At 46.3% G+C, this 11811-nt stretch overlaps 2 protein-coding genes across 5 annotated transcripts; both read right to left on the bottom strand.

Annotated features, from left to right (window-relative positions):
* Positions 1–135: 135 nt before the first annotated feature.
* On the bottom strand, positions 136–6086 carry LOC102089022 (torsin-1A). Of its 4 annotated transcripts, none has more exons than XM_065035227.1 (6): positions 5578–6086; positions 5035–5346; positions 4307–4572; positions 2705–2880; positions 2486–2613; positions 136–1510 (listed from the first exon to the last, which is right to left on the bottom strand). In XM_065035227.1, the coding sequence occupies exons 1-6, from the start codon at positions 5843–5845 to the stop codon at positions 1260–1262; spliced, it is 1401 nt and encodes a 466-aa protein (XP_064891299.1). In that variant the 5' UTR covers positions 5846–6086; the 3' UTR covers positions 136–1259. The 4 variants fall into 4 exon arrangements, with proteins under 4 accessions (XP_064891299.1, XP_064891301.1, XP_064891300.1 ...); XM_065035229.1 differs by having other exon boundaries at positions 5158–5346; XM_065035228.1 differs by having other exon boundaries at positions 5035–5316.
* A 183-nt stretch (positions 6087–6269) lies between these two features.
* Positions 6270–11747, bottom strand: C19H9orf78 (chromosome 19 C9orf78 homolog). The gene is made up of 9 exons (XM_021281412.2): positions 11583–11747; positions 10624–10683; positions 9940–9991; positions 9682–9752; positions 9414–9491; positions 8775–8972; positions 8359–8495; positions 7507–7605; positions 6270–7128 (listed from the first exon to the last, which is right to left on the bottom strand). Exons 1-9 carry the CDS (start codon positions 11663–11665, stop codon positions 7037–7039), a joined length of 870 nt encoding a protein of 289 aa, XP_021137087.2. The 5' UTR covers positions 11666–11747; the 3' UTR covers positions 6270–7036.
* Between the last annotated feature and the right edge of the window lie 64 nt (positions 11748–11811).

Genomic DNA, 11811 nt, shown 5'->3' with positions numbered 1-11811 from the left:
GTGCAGTTTCTGCTTCAAAGTTTGTTTCCCTTCATTCAGCTGAACACTTCAGCCAGAACCACAGGGTGCTCTTCCTCAACGAGCAGTAAGTTACATCAAATCACTCGATGCAAAAACCAGAAGGGAGCTGAGAAATACATTTCTGATGAGAAAAGTTTATTTTGAATAGAAACTGGAGTGAAAAAAGCTTCTGCAGTGCTCACATTTCAAAACAAGCCTGACACTCTTCCACAGTAACTTCAGCTGCCACATTTCACATTATTGTTTTCAAATGCCTTTGGCTCTGACTCCATCCCTGCACCAAAGGCACAGAGTGTTGCGAGAACAGGAAACAGGGAAAACCCTACAAGCTGCCCCTGAATTCTACATGTAGGTGAAGAGGAAAAAATCTCTTTTCCATTTCCTCGGTGTAAAATTTAACCTGTGTTTCCCATTAAGTTCCACCCTTTCCATGAAGCTGACCCACCAGTCAGAAGACGCTTTTCTCCCTCCTGAGATCACTCCCGGAGAGTGCGCTGTGGGGATTATTATACATTAAAAACCACCAACAATAGGAACCAACTACATTGAAGTGACAGTCAAGGATTTTAACCCATTTTCTTCTAATATTAAGTCTGTCCTTTCAACACTATTCACATCAAAGAGTTTCACACTCTTGGTTGGACATGCGGGAGGCCAATTCATGCCACTATTTTGAGAAAGACAACGGTACTGCACAACGTTGGACAGAAGACTCTGGATTTTTTTAATTACAGAATCCCCTCCTTATCTTTCCTGGAACCAACAGAAAAAGACACTTATCCTACTTTTAATGCAGTTATTAGGAATATTCCAACATAAGCCAAACGAAGGCTTTCACAGACATAGGAAACTTGATTAAAATTCTCATTATTGTCTAGAAATCATCCACGTCAAACCAACACGCAATTAGGTCACAGTCTCAGTCCTTTTCTAAGTGCCAACAGATTGCCCAACAGTTCTGACGATCAACACACAATCCAAGAGGAATCTTCCGCACTGTGAGCCCCAGACCCCCGCATTCACACACAGTTCTTTCTTACCTTGGCAACACAAGGCTGAAGTACTTGGGAGCCGTAACTAGTGATAGAATAAAAATGCAGAAGCACTGCCACTTATTTACACACCAGTTAAAAAGTAATGGTCCTTTCTTTAAAAAGTGCTTAAAAATGAAATGTCCTGGGTGCTCCACTTGGTAATTAAGTTAAATTTCCTTCTTTGCAGGTTGCAGCCATAAAGTGTTAGAAGTCATAGTAATAATCCAGCTTTGCATCCACAGTTTTACATCCTTTATCTGAGTAAATTCTCTCCTCTCTGGGGAAGTAGGTCATCTCGTCGGCTATCCTGGTTAAAATGTCTTCATCCACAACATAGCCACGGGATTCAATCTCAACCCTGACACACATTTTCACATGTTTGTATTCCAGGGGCAGGAAGGGAACAAAGTAGTCAATGAGGTTTCTATCGATCAAGGTGCTGTGCCAAAATCCACCTACAAAGGGCAAGAGAAGGGGTTTAACTCTTTTGGTGAAACATCACCATGGGTTGCATGGGAGAAAGAGATGTATTGCAGGTCTCTGCTGCATACCAGTAAGAATTCACCTGTGTTTTTAGGGCCCTATAATAGACTGGTAAGTGCACCTCACCCTTTCTCATGGTATTGTGCACAATGGTTTGGACAAACACATAAATGCCGTCCATTGGAGCTCAACAACTGAATCGTGACTGAACACATGCAAGCCCCTCTCCCCAGGCGCTAGTCTCACACCTTTCCCGCTCTCACATAGAGAAGAACAGGTTTTCTATCTCTTAGCAGCTTTCCCAGAGCAGCTTGTCTTGCTCCTTTTTTGGGGATTGCATCTAACCTTTTAAAAAAATGCAGTAAGTTTGCTTCCAATGCTGATTTTAGACTGTAATTCTACTAAAACGCCTTTTAACCACAAGTCCTGTGTGAGGAAACTGAGGAACCTCTGGACTGCTCACAGCAGGGCTGGCATGTCAACTGCTTCCCCATAAATAGCTCCTGAGTAGCTGCCTGAAGGCTTTTCACAGAGAGAGCAAGACAGGCTAAGTGGCTTGGGGACCAAGGAAGTGGCTTCCCCATAATAAAACACTTTATTGGTTAAAGATTTTTCAGCTACTCAACATCTAGCCTTGCTGTCAGGATTTCTGTTTGCTTTCCCGTTAGCCCATTAGTACATCAATAAACGCACAGCGTAGACATCCCCAACACATGCGATCCAACCGACCCCAAACAATCTGGCAGCCAAGGGGCACACAGACCTCCTCAATCTTTGTTTCATCTCAAGAGCTGTCTGTGGGCCCCAAAACCACATTGTGGCTCCTTGATAGCGGAAAACTGGAGGCCACATCAAGTAGAAACCATAGATGCAAAAATACAGCTAAATGCAGCCCACCCCTTTTGGGGCATTTTTACCACCTTGAAAGTAATCAGAGTTTTACTCACTATTTTTGTTATTGAAGACGGACACAGACAGTGCGTTCTGCATCTCTGTGAGCTGTATATCTTCCCTTCTCCTCCCGTTTCGCCAGAAATCTAGTGCCACCTCTGTTATCTTTTCAGCTCCTGCATTGCTAAGAAAAGAGAAAACAAAGACTGTAGCTGCAGGTAGTTTTAAAAGGCTTCGAGTGCACAGAACAGCAAACCTGAGAAGCTGTTTCTTACCTGAGGAATATGAAGATGGCTTGTCGGTAAGATACCCCATCCAGAAACTCGTAATAGTCCAGGAATGGCTTGATGGAGTCAATGAGTCCCGCGTGCATTTTATCCATTTCATCAAATATGAAGAGTGACCTGGGACAGATGCTCACATTTCCCCGAATCCACGACTGCAATTGGTCCTGAGTGGCAAAAAAAGATGCTGACAGAGTTTGTGTTGAAAAGACACAAAAATAGCACTTCTGCTTATTGACGTTCGTACTGAAAGAGTCATTTCAATTGCGTCATTTTAACTTCTTTGGCTTTTTGACTAAATTATGGTTAAAAGCTGTAAATTAAACAAATCTCATGGTAGTCCTGAAAAAAGTATTGAAGATAACAAGAGACATCACGGGACAAGCAGGAAATCTCCTTCTGAGAAAGATATTCCTGCAAATTTCATGTGCACAGCAAAATTTCATGTGCACAGTAGGACAAAGGACAAGTATCACCAAGGAACAGCAGCACAGAGCAAAGCCCTGACAAGTAACACAATGACTTTTGGCAGCACTTTGGTCTTAACATCCTTAGATATCAAAGCTACGAACAATATGAAATTTGCTACCTGAACAGCACCACTGAGAAATCGCAGCTGCGGGCACTGGCAGAAGTAGAAGCAGAATTTAGTTCTCATAGCTATGTTTTAATCATTCAGAAGTTAAATGAAGGCATTTATAAGCCTTTCTTAAAACAGAACATTGTTCAGAAGTGCCAATGGTTTATTAAATATTCTCTCAGTTGAGCATTGCATTTTTCTCTCACTTAAGTGTTACATTTAAGATGAATAATGAAATAATCAGAAAAAAAAGGTTGATCTGCTGGCAGATGAATGACAAGCAACCGTTCTGACCATTTTCAATAATTCATAAATTTTTAATATCCACTGTTTATTCAGTCCCTGAACTGCATCGGCAGCACAGGACGGCGGCATTGGTTATATTGTGGATAAGAGCTGATAGCTCCTCCTGCTGCCTTGGGCAGGAAGTTTCCAAAGTGTGATCATCTTGAAACAAAAGCAGAAATGCATCCATTTTATTTTAAAACAGTTCAGTTGCAAGCTGTAAAAGAGGAAACAGAGATTTCCTCCATTTAGAAATCAGGTTTGCAGACCATCCCGTTTCCATTTTTAACGTGTATGTTAGAACAAAACCAAACCAACCAACCAACCCAGAAAACATGCATCGGAATTACTGCTCCACATGACACCCACAGGCCTACGGGGCTGCACCGACACTTAGCAAATTGTTCCAGAATCCTGCTGAATCATGCGTATTGGTAAGTCAGTCACATCTCTAAGGAAAGTGTAGAGCGAAAACAAGCCGTACCATTTTTCCCTAAAGAGATGCTCAAGATATATGCAAAAAACTGTACATTCATGGGAAAATGGGTCCTGACGGATGTTAGGAATTAACCAGTTCTGTACAGAAGATTCCAAAACTGACACAGGCTACATTTTGCTGCACAAAGTAACACCTAGGTTTCTGTTATTGATCGTGCCACGACATTTATAAGCCAATAGAGCAGTCGCTGCAGCAGAGCTGCGCTGCACAGGCCCCACAGCACTCTTACCTTGTACAGATTGATGCTGTGAGCGTGAGGAAAGTGTAAAGTCGCCACGAACTGATGGACATATTTACTCTGCAGACCTCTCTTATAAATGCTTTCGGCGATTATCTTACTGACAAAGTTTTTGCCCGTTCCAGTCCACCCGTGCAAGGAAAGGGCGAGAGGCTTTTTGGCTTTGGTGTTGTTCAAGAAGCCCTTCACAGCCTTCACAACCACCTTGCCCACCAGGTGCTGCCCGAACAGCTTCTTGTCCAAATTCTCCTGCAGAACTGGATGGACAGAACACCCTATCAACACAGACATGGGGTCCCAGCGCCTCCTGCCTCCTTCCCAGCGGGTCCAGCACCCACCCCAGGGAGGCCTCTGCACCCCCAACCGCCCTCCTGTCACCCCTGAAATGTCCCCTCAGCCTCCAGGGGTGACATTTATCTTGTTTATTCACATTATTTTGTCACTCTAGTTTTATCTTTGCACAACAGGCATAAAATAAAATAAACGGGCTAAAATCTGAACCATATAGCTGGTTAGACAGCTGCTGATCTACACTGAATAATAGATAAAATTCATATTCTGAAAACATGACATATAAGTGGTTCTAGCACAACTATATAAGTAGTTTACATTCACCTCAGCATTCTTCATATAGGTCATATTTAAGCTGACTGGATCAAGGTCCACAAAAACAAATTAAATTCAGATTTTGTTGTGCAACAACAGATAAAAGTTCTCACGCTGTATCAGGCAGACTGGGCCACACAATACAGCCCCACTGAAGATCCGATAGCGATGCCAAACCACAAAAGGAACCAAAGGAACTGGTATTTCCAAAGGTCCCCCCGTGTCACGGTGCTGACCAGTGTCACACGAGCTCGGGGCGATCCCGTGGGGGTTGGCAATGGGCGGCTTTTCTCTTTGCTCACACATCAGCTGCACAGGACCTGACCGTTCGGGCAGGCTGAAGAAGGCTATCCAAAATCTATTCTGTGTGGCTACAAGGAATCCCAAAGGACAGACTACACAGAAACCATCCATAAGGGAAAATCCTACGTATTGAAAACAGCGAACTGTACTGCTGCGCTTTGAATTCTCAAATACAGGACACCCTCAGCCACCTCAGTCCCCAACACCCCGTCAGTCACCAATACCCCCTCAGCCCGCCCTGGTCCCCAACACCCCCTCAGTCCCCAACATCCCCCCAGTCCCCTCCGGCCCCCAACACCCCCATCAGCCCCCCCTGGGCCCCAGGACCCCCTCATCCTGCCCAGGCCTCGCACCGGCGGCGACGCGCTGGTCGTGCCGCTGGAGGCAGCACTCCCTGAAGTAGCAGTAGAGCCGCGGGTAGGAGATGATGCCGGTAAGGGCCGAAGCGGCTGCGCCCGCGATCGCCAGCCCCAGGCTGATGGGCTCCACGGCGCCCGCCGGCCTGAGGAGCGGCAGCAGCGGCAGCAGCGCCAGGGCCGCCCGCAGCAGCTTCATGGCCCGCCCGGCCCCGCCGCTCCGCCGCCGCTTCCGCTCGGCAAACGCCGCTTCCGCCGCCGCCATGTTGGGTGCGGGCAGAGGCGGGGCTGGCACTGAGGGCGGCCGCCATGTTGGGCGGGCGCCCGCGGCTGTAAGTGGCTCAATGGCGGCCTCGCGTGGCGGCCTTATTAAACATTAAAAATGCAGCGATAACGCTGAACTTGTATTAGTAGAGCCGTGTTTGCAGGTGGGGACGCCAGCCCAGACCTGCACAGCCTCAGAAACACGCTCACACATTCACCTGGCCTAGAGATTTTCCCCTTTTCTGAAAAAAAAATGAAATCCTTAAACTAGAATCCCTGAAACTAACAAGAATATCCCACCGCCTTGGGAGCTTCCACTCACAAGGGACAGGACACAGACAGCTGCACAGCCACGGGACACCCTGGCCATCGTTACCACCAGCACCCAGGAACTATCAGTGTGGATCCCTGGAGAAAAAATGCCATTTACGATCAATGAAAAACACTTTTATTCCTTTCAAATCTTGCCTTCAAAAGTGCCGACACATCCCACCTTGCGGGAAGACACGGCTGACACCCCCACGGGGGCTTCGGCCTCTTCACCAGCTGCTGAAATTGAGGTTTTCCTCCAATTCATCAGCTACAACCTGATCTAATTTTCTTCTTCACAGCTAAAATAAACCGCAGCAAACTGCTACAGAAATAAGTCTACAGGGAGAAAAAGATATAAACCAACACGGCACGTGATATAAAATCCCCGGCGCCAGGCACAGACAACACTTATTATTTATTCCGGAGCCTGACACACTCTGCACAGCAAAAGCCCTGAGGAACAAACTACAAGTCTCTTACAAAGTTATATTAAAGCAAAACAGCTTTAAACCTTTCCTTTAATATTTACAAGGCAAACAGCACTGCTGCTTTTAAAGGATTGTTTTTTCGTATTTTTGAAGAGGGTGGAAGAATCTGTAAAAGCAAGTTTGTTTTCTCCCTGAAAAAACGCCAAACGTGAAAGCTCACGTTCTTATAATAGAAGTTTTATAATTGAAAATAAGTTATATGTAAGATTTTACCAACCAAAGAGTTCACGATCACCTGCAAACTGATTCACGACAAGATCACAAGAAAAGCTTTGTAGGTGACACCAGCACACGAAGGCCGTGACTCTCCTCAACTCCATTTCACGTCATTGACACAAAATCCTTTAATAGTAGAAAATACAAACGATGGCAAAGACTTCAGTCCGCGTTCCTCAGTACCGTCTGTTCATCTTCTTGAATTTCTCATAGTGATAATCATCTGTTGCTTTCTCATTGAGCGGACGTTTGCGATTTGGAGGAGACCCTTCAAAAGAAAGAGAAGGAAATAGCATTTCCTTGTCCTTTCACAGATGATATTTCCTTAACTCCTCCACCACGTCCCTCACGCAGCCCCTCGCTATGGGAAAGGTTATTGCTTTAGCTGTCAGTGCTCCCCAACTCGCAGCCTTCGCTGCTCCAGCGCTCATCCTGGGCCATCTCTGAAGACATCGCCCATCCCCAGGGCTTCATGTGTGACCTACCAATGGTACATCAACCGCAACAGCCTCTCACAGACTTACATTTCCCCATTATCTCAGGGCACCCAGAGAAGAGGAGGTAAGAAGAGCTCGATCACTTCTCTGTGCAAGAACCCCCCGAAGAGTTTCAGCGTCTCTCTTTACATTGCAGATGAAGAACTTACGCTCAGGTTCTGGCCTCTCCGTGTCCCCCACTCTCAGTGGACGGGGCTTTGGCTCTTCTTTGTTCCTTCGCACTGGTGCATTTAGCTCCTCGTGATAAACTGAAAGAAGGAAAACATCAGATAAGGAATATTATCTGGCACGGTGTTATTCAGACAAATCTATTGCTATGGCACTTGTTATGACTGATCTTCAGCAGAAACAACAGAACCTCAGAACGAACATTCTTGTAATTGATTTCTATGGATAATCAATATATGTGAGATACAGCACATTTCAGTAGCACCATTTCTTCAGGAAGTGGCCCAAAGGCTCTTCATTTCCTTCAGAACACACAAAACTGTCTCCACATCACCCCTGTCAGCACGGTCAGACAGCACAGGCAGCTCCTTCCCTCCAGATGGCTGCACTACCAGAGGCTCTGCCGGAAATTAATCCCCATCTCCGCCTAGTAAGGTCTGTGTTTGCTTGACCACCTGTCTGCTCTGGCAGCCTACGAAATGGATTCTCTTAATTATAAACCGCCATTTAGAATCGCAGACAAGGCAGCATTTCCAGCACACGCTCAAGACATGACTGAAAGAGAAAGTCTTGAAATTTATGAGGCGGTGTCAGCTGGGAGTTCAACAGCAGAAAGTTAAGCCATGAGTAACACGTCCCTCTCCTTGCCGATGGACGGAAGACAAAGACTGAGCAAGATGGGGTCTGTATGAGCATCTCAGAAAAAGGAACCAGACGTGATCACGCTGATACCTGAACTAACTTCTCCTGAAACAAACTCTGTCCCAACCGACTACTTTTCTTCAGCAGAGAAGAGGGTCCCACCTGGGTCAGGAGAGCTACACGAGACTTACATCTGTTGTGCTGGACGTAGTTAACAGCCATGTTGGTGGGAACAAAGGAAGTTTCGCTGTCTTTCTTTTTGTTCTGCTGCTCTGCCAGCAGCTTGGCCTTGGCCTCTTCAGTTGAGATGATGTTTTTTATTTTTGCGCTAGAAGAAAAACAAATTTTAAAAGATATTCATTCCTATTTAAAGAGGGTAGTAGGCTTAGAAGTGCTAAGGGGTTGGATTTTGGGGATAGTGATAGCACCGCTATGGTATTTGGTGTGGTTTTTGAGAGAGAAGGCACTGCTACAGAAACAGGCGCTTTGTTTCCAAGGCAACAGACAGACCGGGGCTGTATAATCCAGCCACACCACTGATCGGCCAATTAACGGTTGCTCATCCTGGCAATTCAGGCCATAACCAACAGATCTGTGAACCACGTACTCAATTCCCAGGTCCACTTCAGGAATGCCGCTCAGCATCTGGTTGGACAGCATCTCCTCAGTCTTCTTGGCAGAGGACACACGGATGTTCTCTGGCAGCTCGTACAGGGAGTCCTCAGCATTCTTAAGCTTCACCTTCTGCTCCTCGTTTTCCACAATTCCCTTTCTCTTCTTCAGCTCAGTCTCAATGTACTTCATCCTGAAGAGCAGCACACGAGGCACACACAGTATTTAATTCTGTTTTCTCTGTCCCAGCACTGCTGCATCACTGTCCTGATAGTTCAGAGAGAGGAAAGAATCATCTCTCCAAAACAACTCAGCTAACATCACTTGCAAGTAGCAATTGTCCAATAAATGATCAGATCCACCAAGCTCTTTCACAACCAGCAGGGAAGGTTCCCTCTGGTATTTAAAGCCACCACACTGGTTGACTGATTGTCACCTCCCACCTTTATCCATGAAAAAGCCTTTAAGATTGTCAGCCAGAAAGTGAAAGAGCAAGTGGAGGTTCATTGAGAACCGGGAAGATGTTCTGGGACTGTTCAGTATCCAAGACAGAAGAATAAACAAGGAAATAAATAAATTGTGAGGGGACACCCAACCCTGAATTCAACATCACAGACAACGCAGCACAACTTACATGTCAGCATCCTCATCCCGCCTGTTGGTTTCAGCCGAGAAGGAAGTTCCCAAGTTTAGATCTTCCTCTTCATTAATCCTAAATGCAAACCACAGTGTTTACAGTTTTGTCTATTTTTTTTAACTAATTTGACAAGTTAGGGTACTAGTAACTAGCCAAGATGCATCATGTTAAACTCTTCAAAGCAACAAAACATCTGGTTACTTCATTATGAGCTGTCATTTGATACTAGAGCAGAGAGAGACCTTCAGAGCTCACATGCACCCACCTGTCCTTGCCTCTTTCTTTCAGCTTCTTCATGTCCACCATTCCCCCAGATTTCATCTTAAATGGGTCATCCTGTAAAAGAAGAAATAATTAAAAGCCCTGAGGCTTCCTTCCAATGCTAGTCTTCAAAATCTCGACAAAACCACAGAAAACATTTAAGTACTGAGCTGGTACATCAGTCCAGGCCAGAGTTGCAGTGATCAGCTGGACCACATCGTTACATCTTAGTGCAGAGGTGATCAAAGTGTTGAGCACTTACCACAAGTGTTGCTTCTTCTTGCACCTTCTCTCCCACAAGCAGAGCTACAGCGCTAGTCAGGAACATCAAGAAAGTTAATAAAATGAAGTGGAAGAAAATGTATTACCAATAATGCTGCATTTCATTATCCTTCTCTAAATCTATTATAGCAAATTATCTCACACACTGTATTTACACTAAATTGTCAATCTTCCTAATCCTTCCACGTGGACAGAGGAACTGTTACCATTTTGGGGAGTTAAGGCAGATTTTAGTGCCTTACAGCGAGTCACCAAAATAAGGACCCAAGTTCATTACTGGTGCACATTTCAAGTAGCTCATCAGCTAATCAATGGCACTAGATGAGAGGGAAATTAGGATGGAGGAGGTGAGCAAGTGTCCAATTTAAACCATGTGCACAGTACAAAAGCAATCTGGTGAAAATACATTTCATGATAAATCCCAATCCTCATCTTTCTCTTCCTGGCTGGGTCACAGAACAGACTTTGCTCGCCATGAGCTGACACCATTCCTGTCCCTAACTCCCCTTATTTTCCATCCTCAGGCTGCGACATAGAAACTCTTCTATCAAGAACACTGTTTTGGCACTATCTGACATGTAACGGTGGTACGTGACAAGAGAGAAATTTACATTACACCATCAGACACAACCCAACGTCACTCGTGCGGTGCTCCATCCCTTACCTCACCCCATTGGGTCGCTTTCTGAGGCTCTGAACTTCTTTGGCTTCCTCAAGTTTTAACCTGAAGAAAAATTACTTGACTTAGTATTCGATGCTTTGGTTTGAATTAATTAATTTGACTTTCAGCAGTTAAGACAATCTTCTAACCTTAAAGTTCTGCATAGCAAGGTCCACATTTCTGGTTACAGATTAGGTAGATTTCTATTTTACTTTATTGAAGTAATTCCATTTATTTAAGCAATAGGCAAAATCACACGGCATCTGGTGGATATGTCCCCTGAACACGTCGTCGGGGTTGCTAAGTGACATGAATTAATGCGGGGCACCTTTACTCCTTCAGCAACTGACCAAAACTACTAAAACAACACAGTCACGTCCCAGAAGGGGGAACTAACGAAGCCCTCGCGTTGCAGCAAAGTTAGCAGCAGCCCTCAGGGGAATATGAGGACAGGTCAGGGCATGAGTGGTCAGAGGAAAGTCTGCGGTAAGTGTAAACATCCAGTTCCTCTGTACAGACTGACGGACGTTCTGGATTCTTTAGGTACTTATACATTTCCTAATTAAGCCTGTCTTTCGCTATATACCATTAATTACGCATCATACAGAATTTTGCTGAGATAAAACAGTAACAAGAGAGACCACGGGGCTGCGGCGGGACTCGACGGGGATGACGTCACGCGGGAGGCGCCGTGACGTCACGCGGGAGACACCGTGACGACAGAACGGCGTGACGCGCCATAACCACATATCGCACTGCAACAGGTCGATGTGGCGCGACACAGCGCTGTAACACCACAGCGGTACGTGACGATATGACGATATAACGACATGACACGACGGCGCGACGCCACCGGGCTAACGCAAACCCGGGTCCCGTCACTGACCACTGCAGGGCCGGGCGCGCCCGTACGCCCCGCGACCCATGGGCCCAGCCGGGCTCTCCGGCGGCTCCCGACCCACCTGACCTCCTCAGCGACCTGCTCGTCCTCCTCGTCCTCCTCCTCGTCCTCCCTCCGCCGCCGGAAGGCCTTCTTGGCCGGCATGGCGCCGGCTGCCGCGCTCCGCCACACTGCCCCCCCCAACAGCAACCCCGCGCCGGGCGCGTCGCGCGGCGATGACGCCACAGCCCCGCGACGAAGTCGGGCGGCGCCCTTCGTCCGCCAGCACCGCGGCCGGGAAGGCGCCGCGG

Source organism: Columba livia, chromosome 19 (genome assembly GCF_036013475.1).
Source record: "Columba livia isolate bColLiv1 breed racing homer chromosome 19, bColLiv1.pat.W.v2, whole genome shotgun sequence".
NCBI classification, from domain to species: Eukaryota; Metazoa; Chordata; class Aves; order Columbiformes; family Columbidae; genus Columba; species Columba livia.
Note: the sequence above shows the minus strand (reverse complement) of the source record. Positions and strands in the feature narration are given on the sequence as shown.

Bases quoted from the DNA above. Each gene is read 5' to 3' on its own strand.
- LOC102089022 (XM_065035227.1), bottom strand. From the start codon at position 5,845: ATGGCGGCGGCGGAAGCGGCGTTTGCCGAGCGGAAGCGGCGGCGGAGC. The intron at 4,573-5,034 runs GTGAGAACTTTT...CTGTCCATCCAG, and splicing joins CCCAGTCTGCCTGATACAGC to TTCTGCAGGAGAATTTGGAC. The intron at 2,614-2,704 runs GTAAGAAACAGC...CTCTTTTCTTAG, and splicing joins GCCATCTTCATATTCCTCAG to CAATGCAGGAGCTGAAAAGA.
- C19H9orf78 (XM_021281412.2), bottom strand. From the start codon at position 11,665: ATGCCGGCCAAGAAGGCCTTCCGGCGGCGGAGGGAGGACGAGGAGGAG. The intron at 9,753-9,939 runs GTAAGTGCTCAA...CTTCTTTTACAG, and splicing joins AAGAAGAAGCAACACTTGTG to GATGACCCATTTAAGATGAA. The intron at 8,496-8,774 runs GTACGTGGTTCA...TTTTTCTTCTAG, and splicing joins GAAGTGGACCTGGGAATTGA to CGCAAAAATAAAAAACATCA.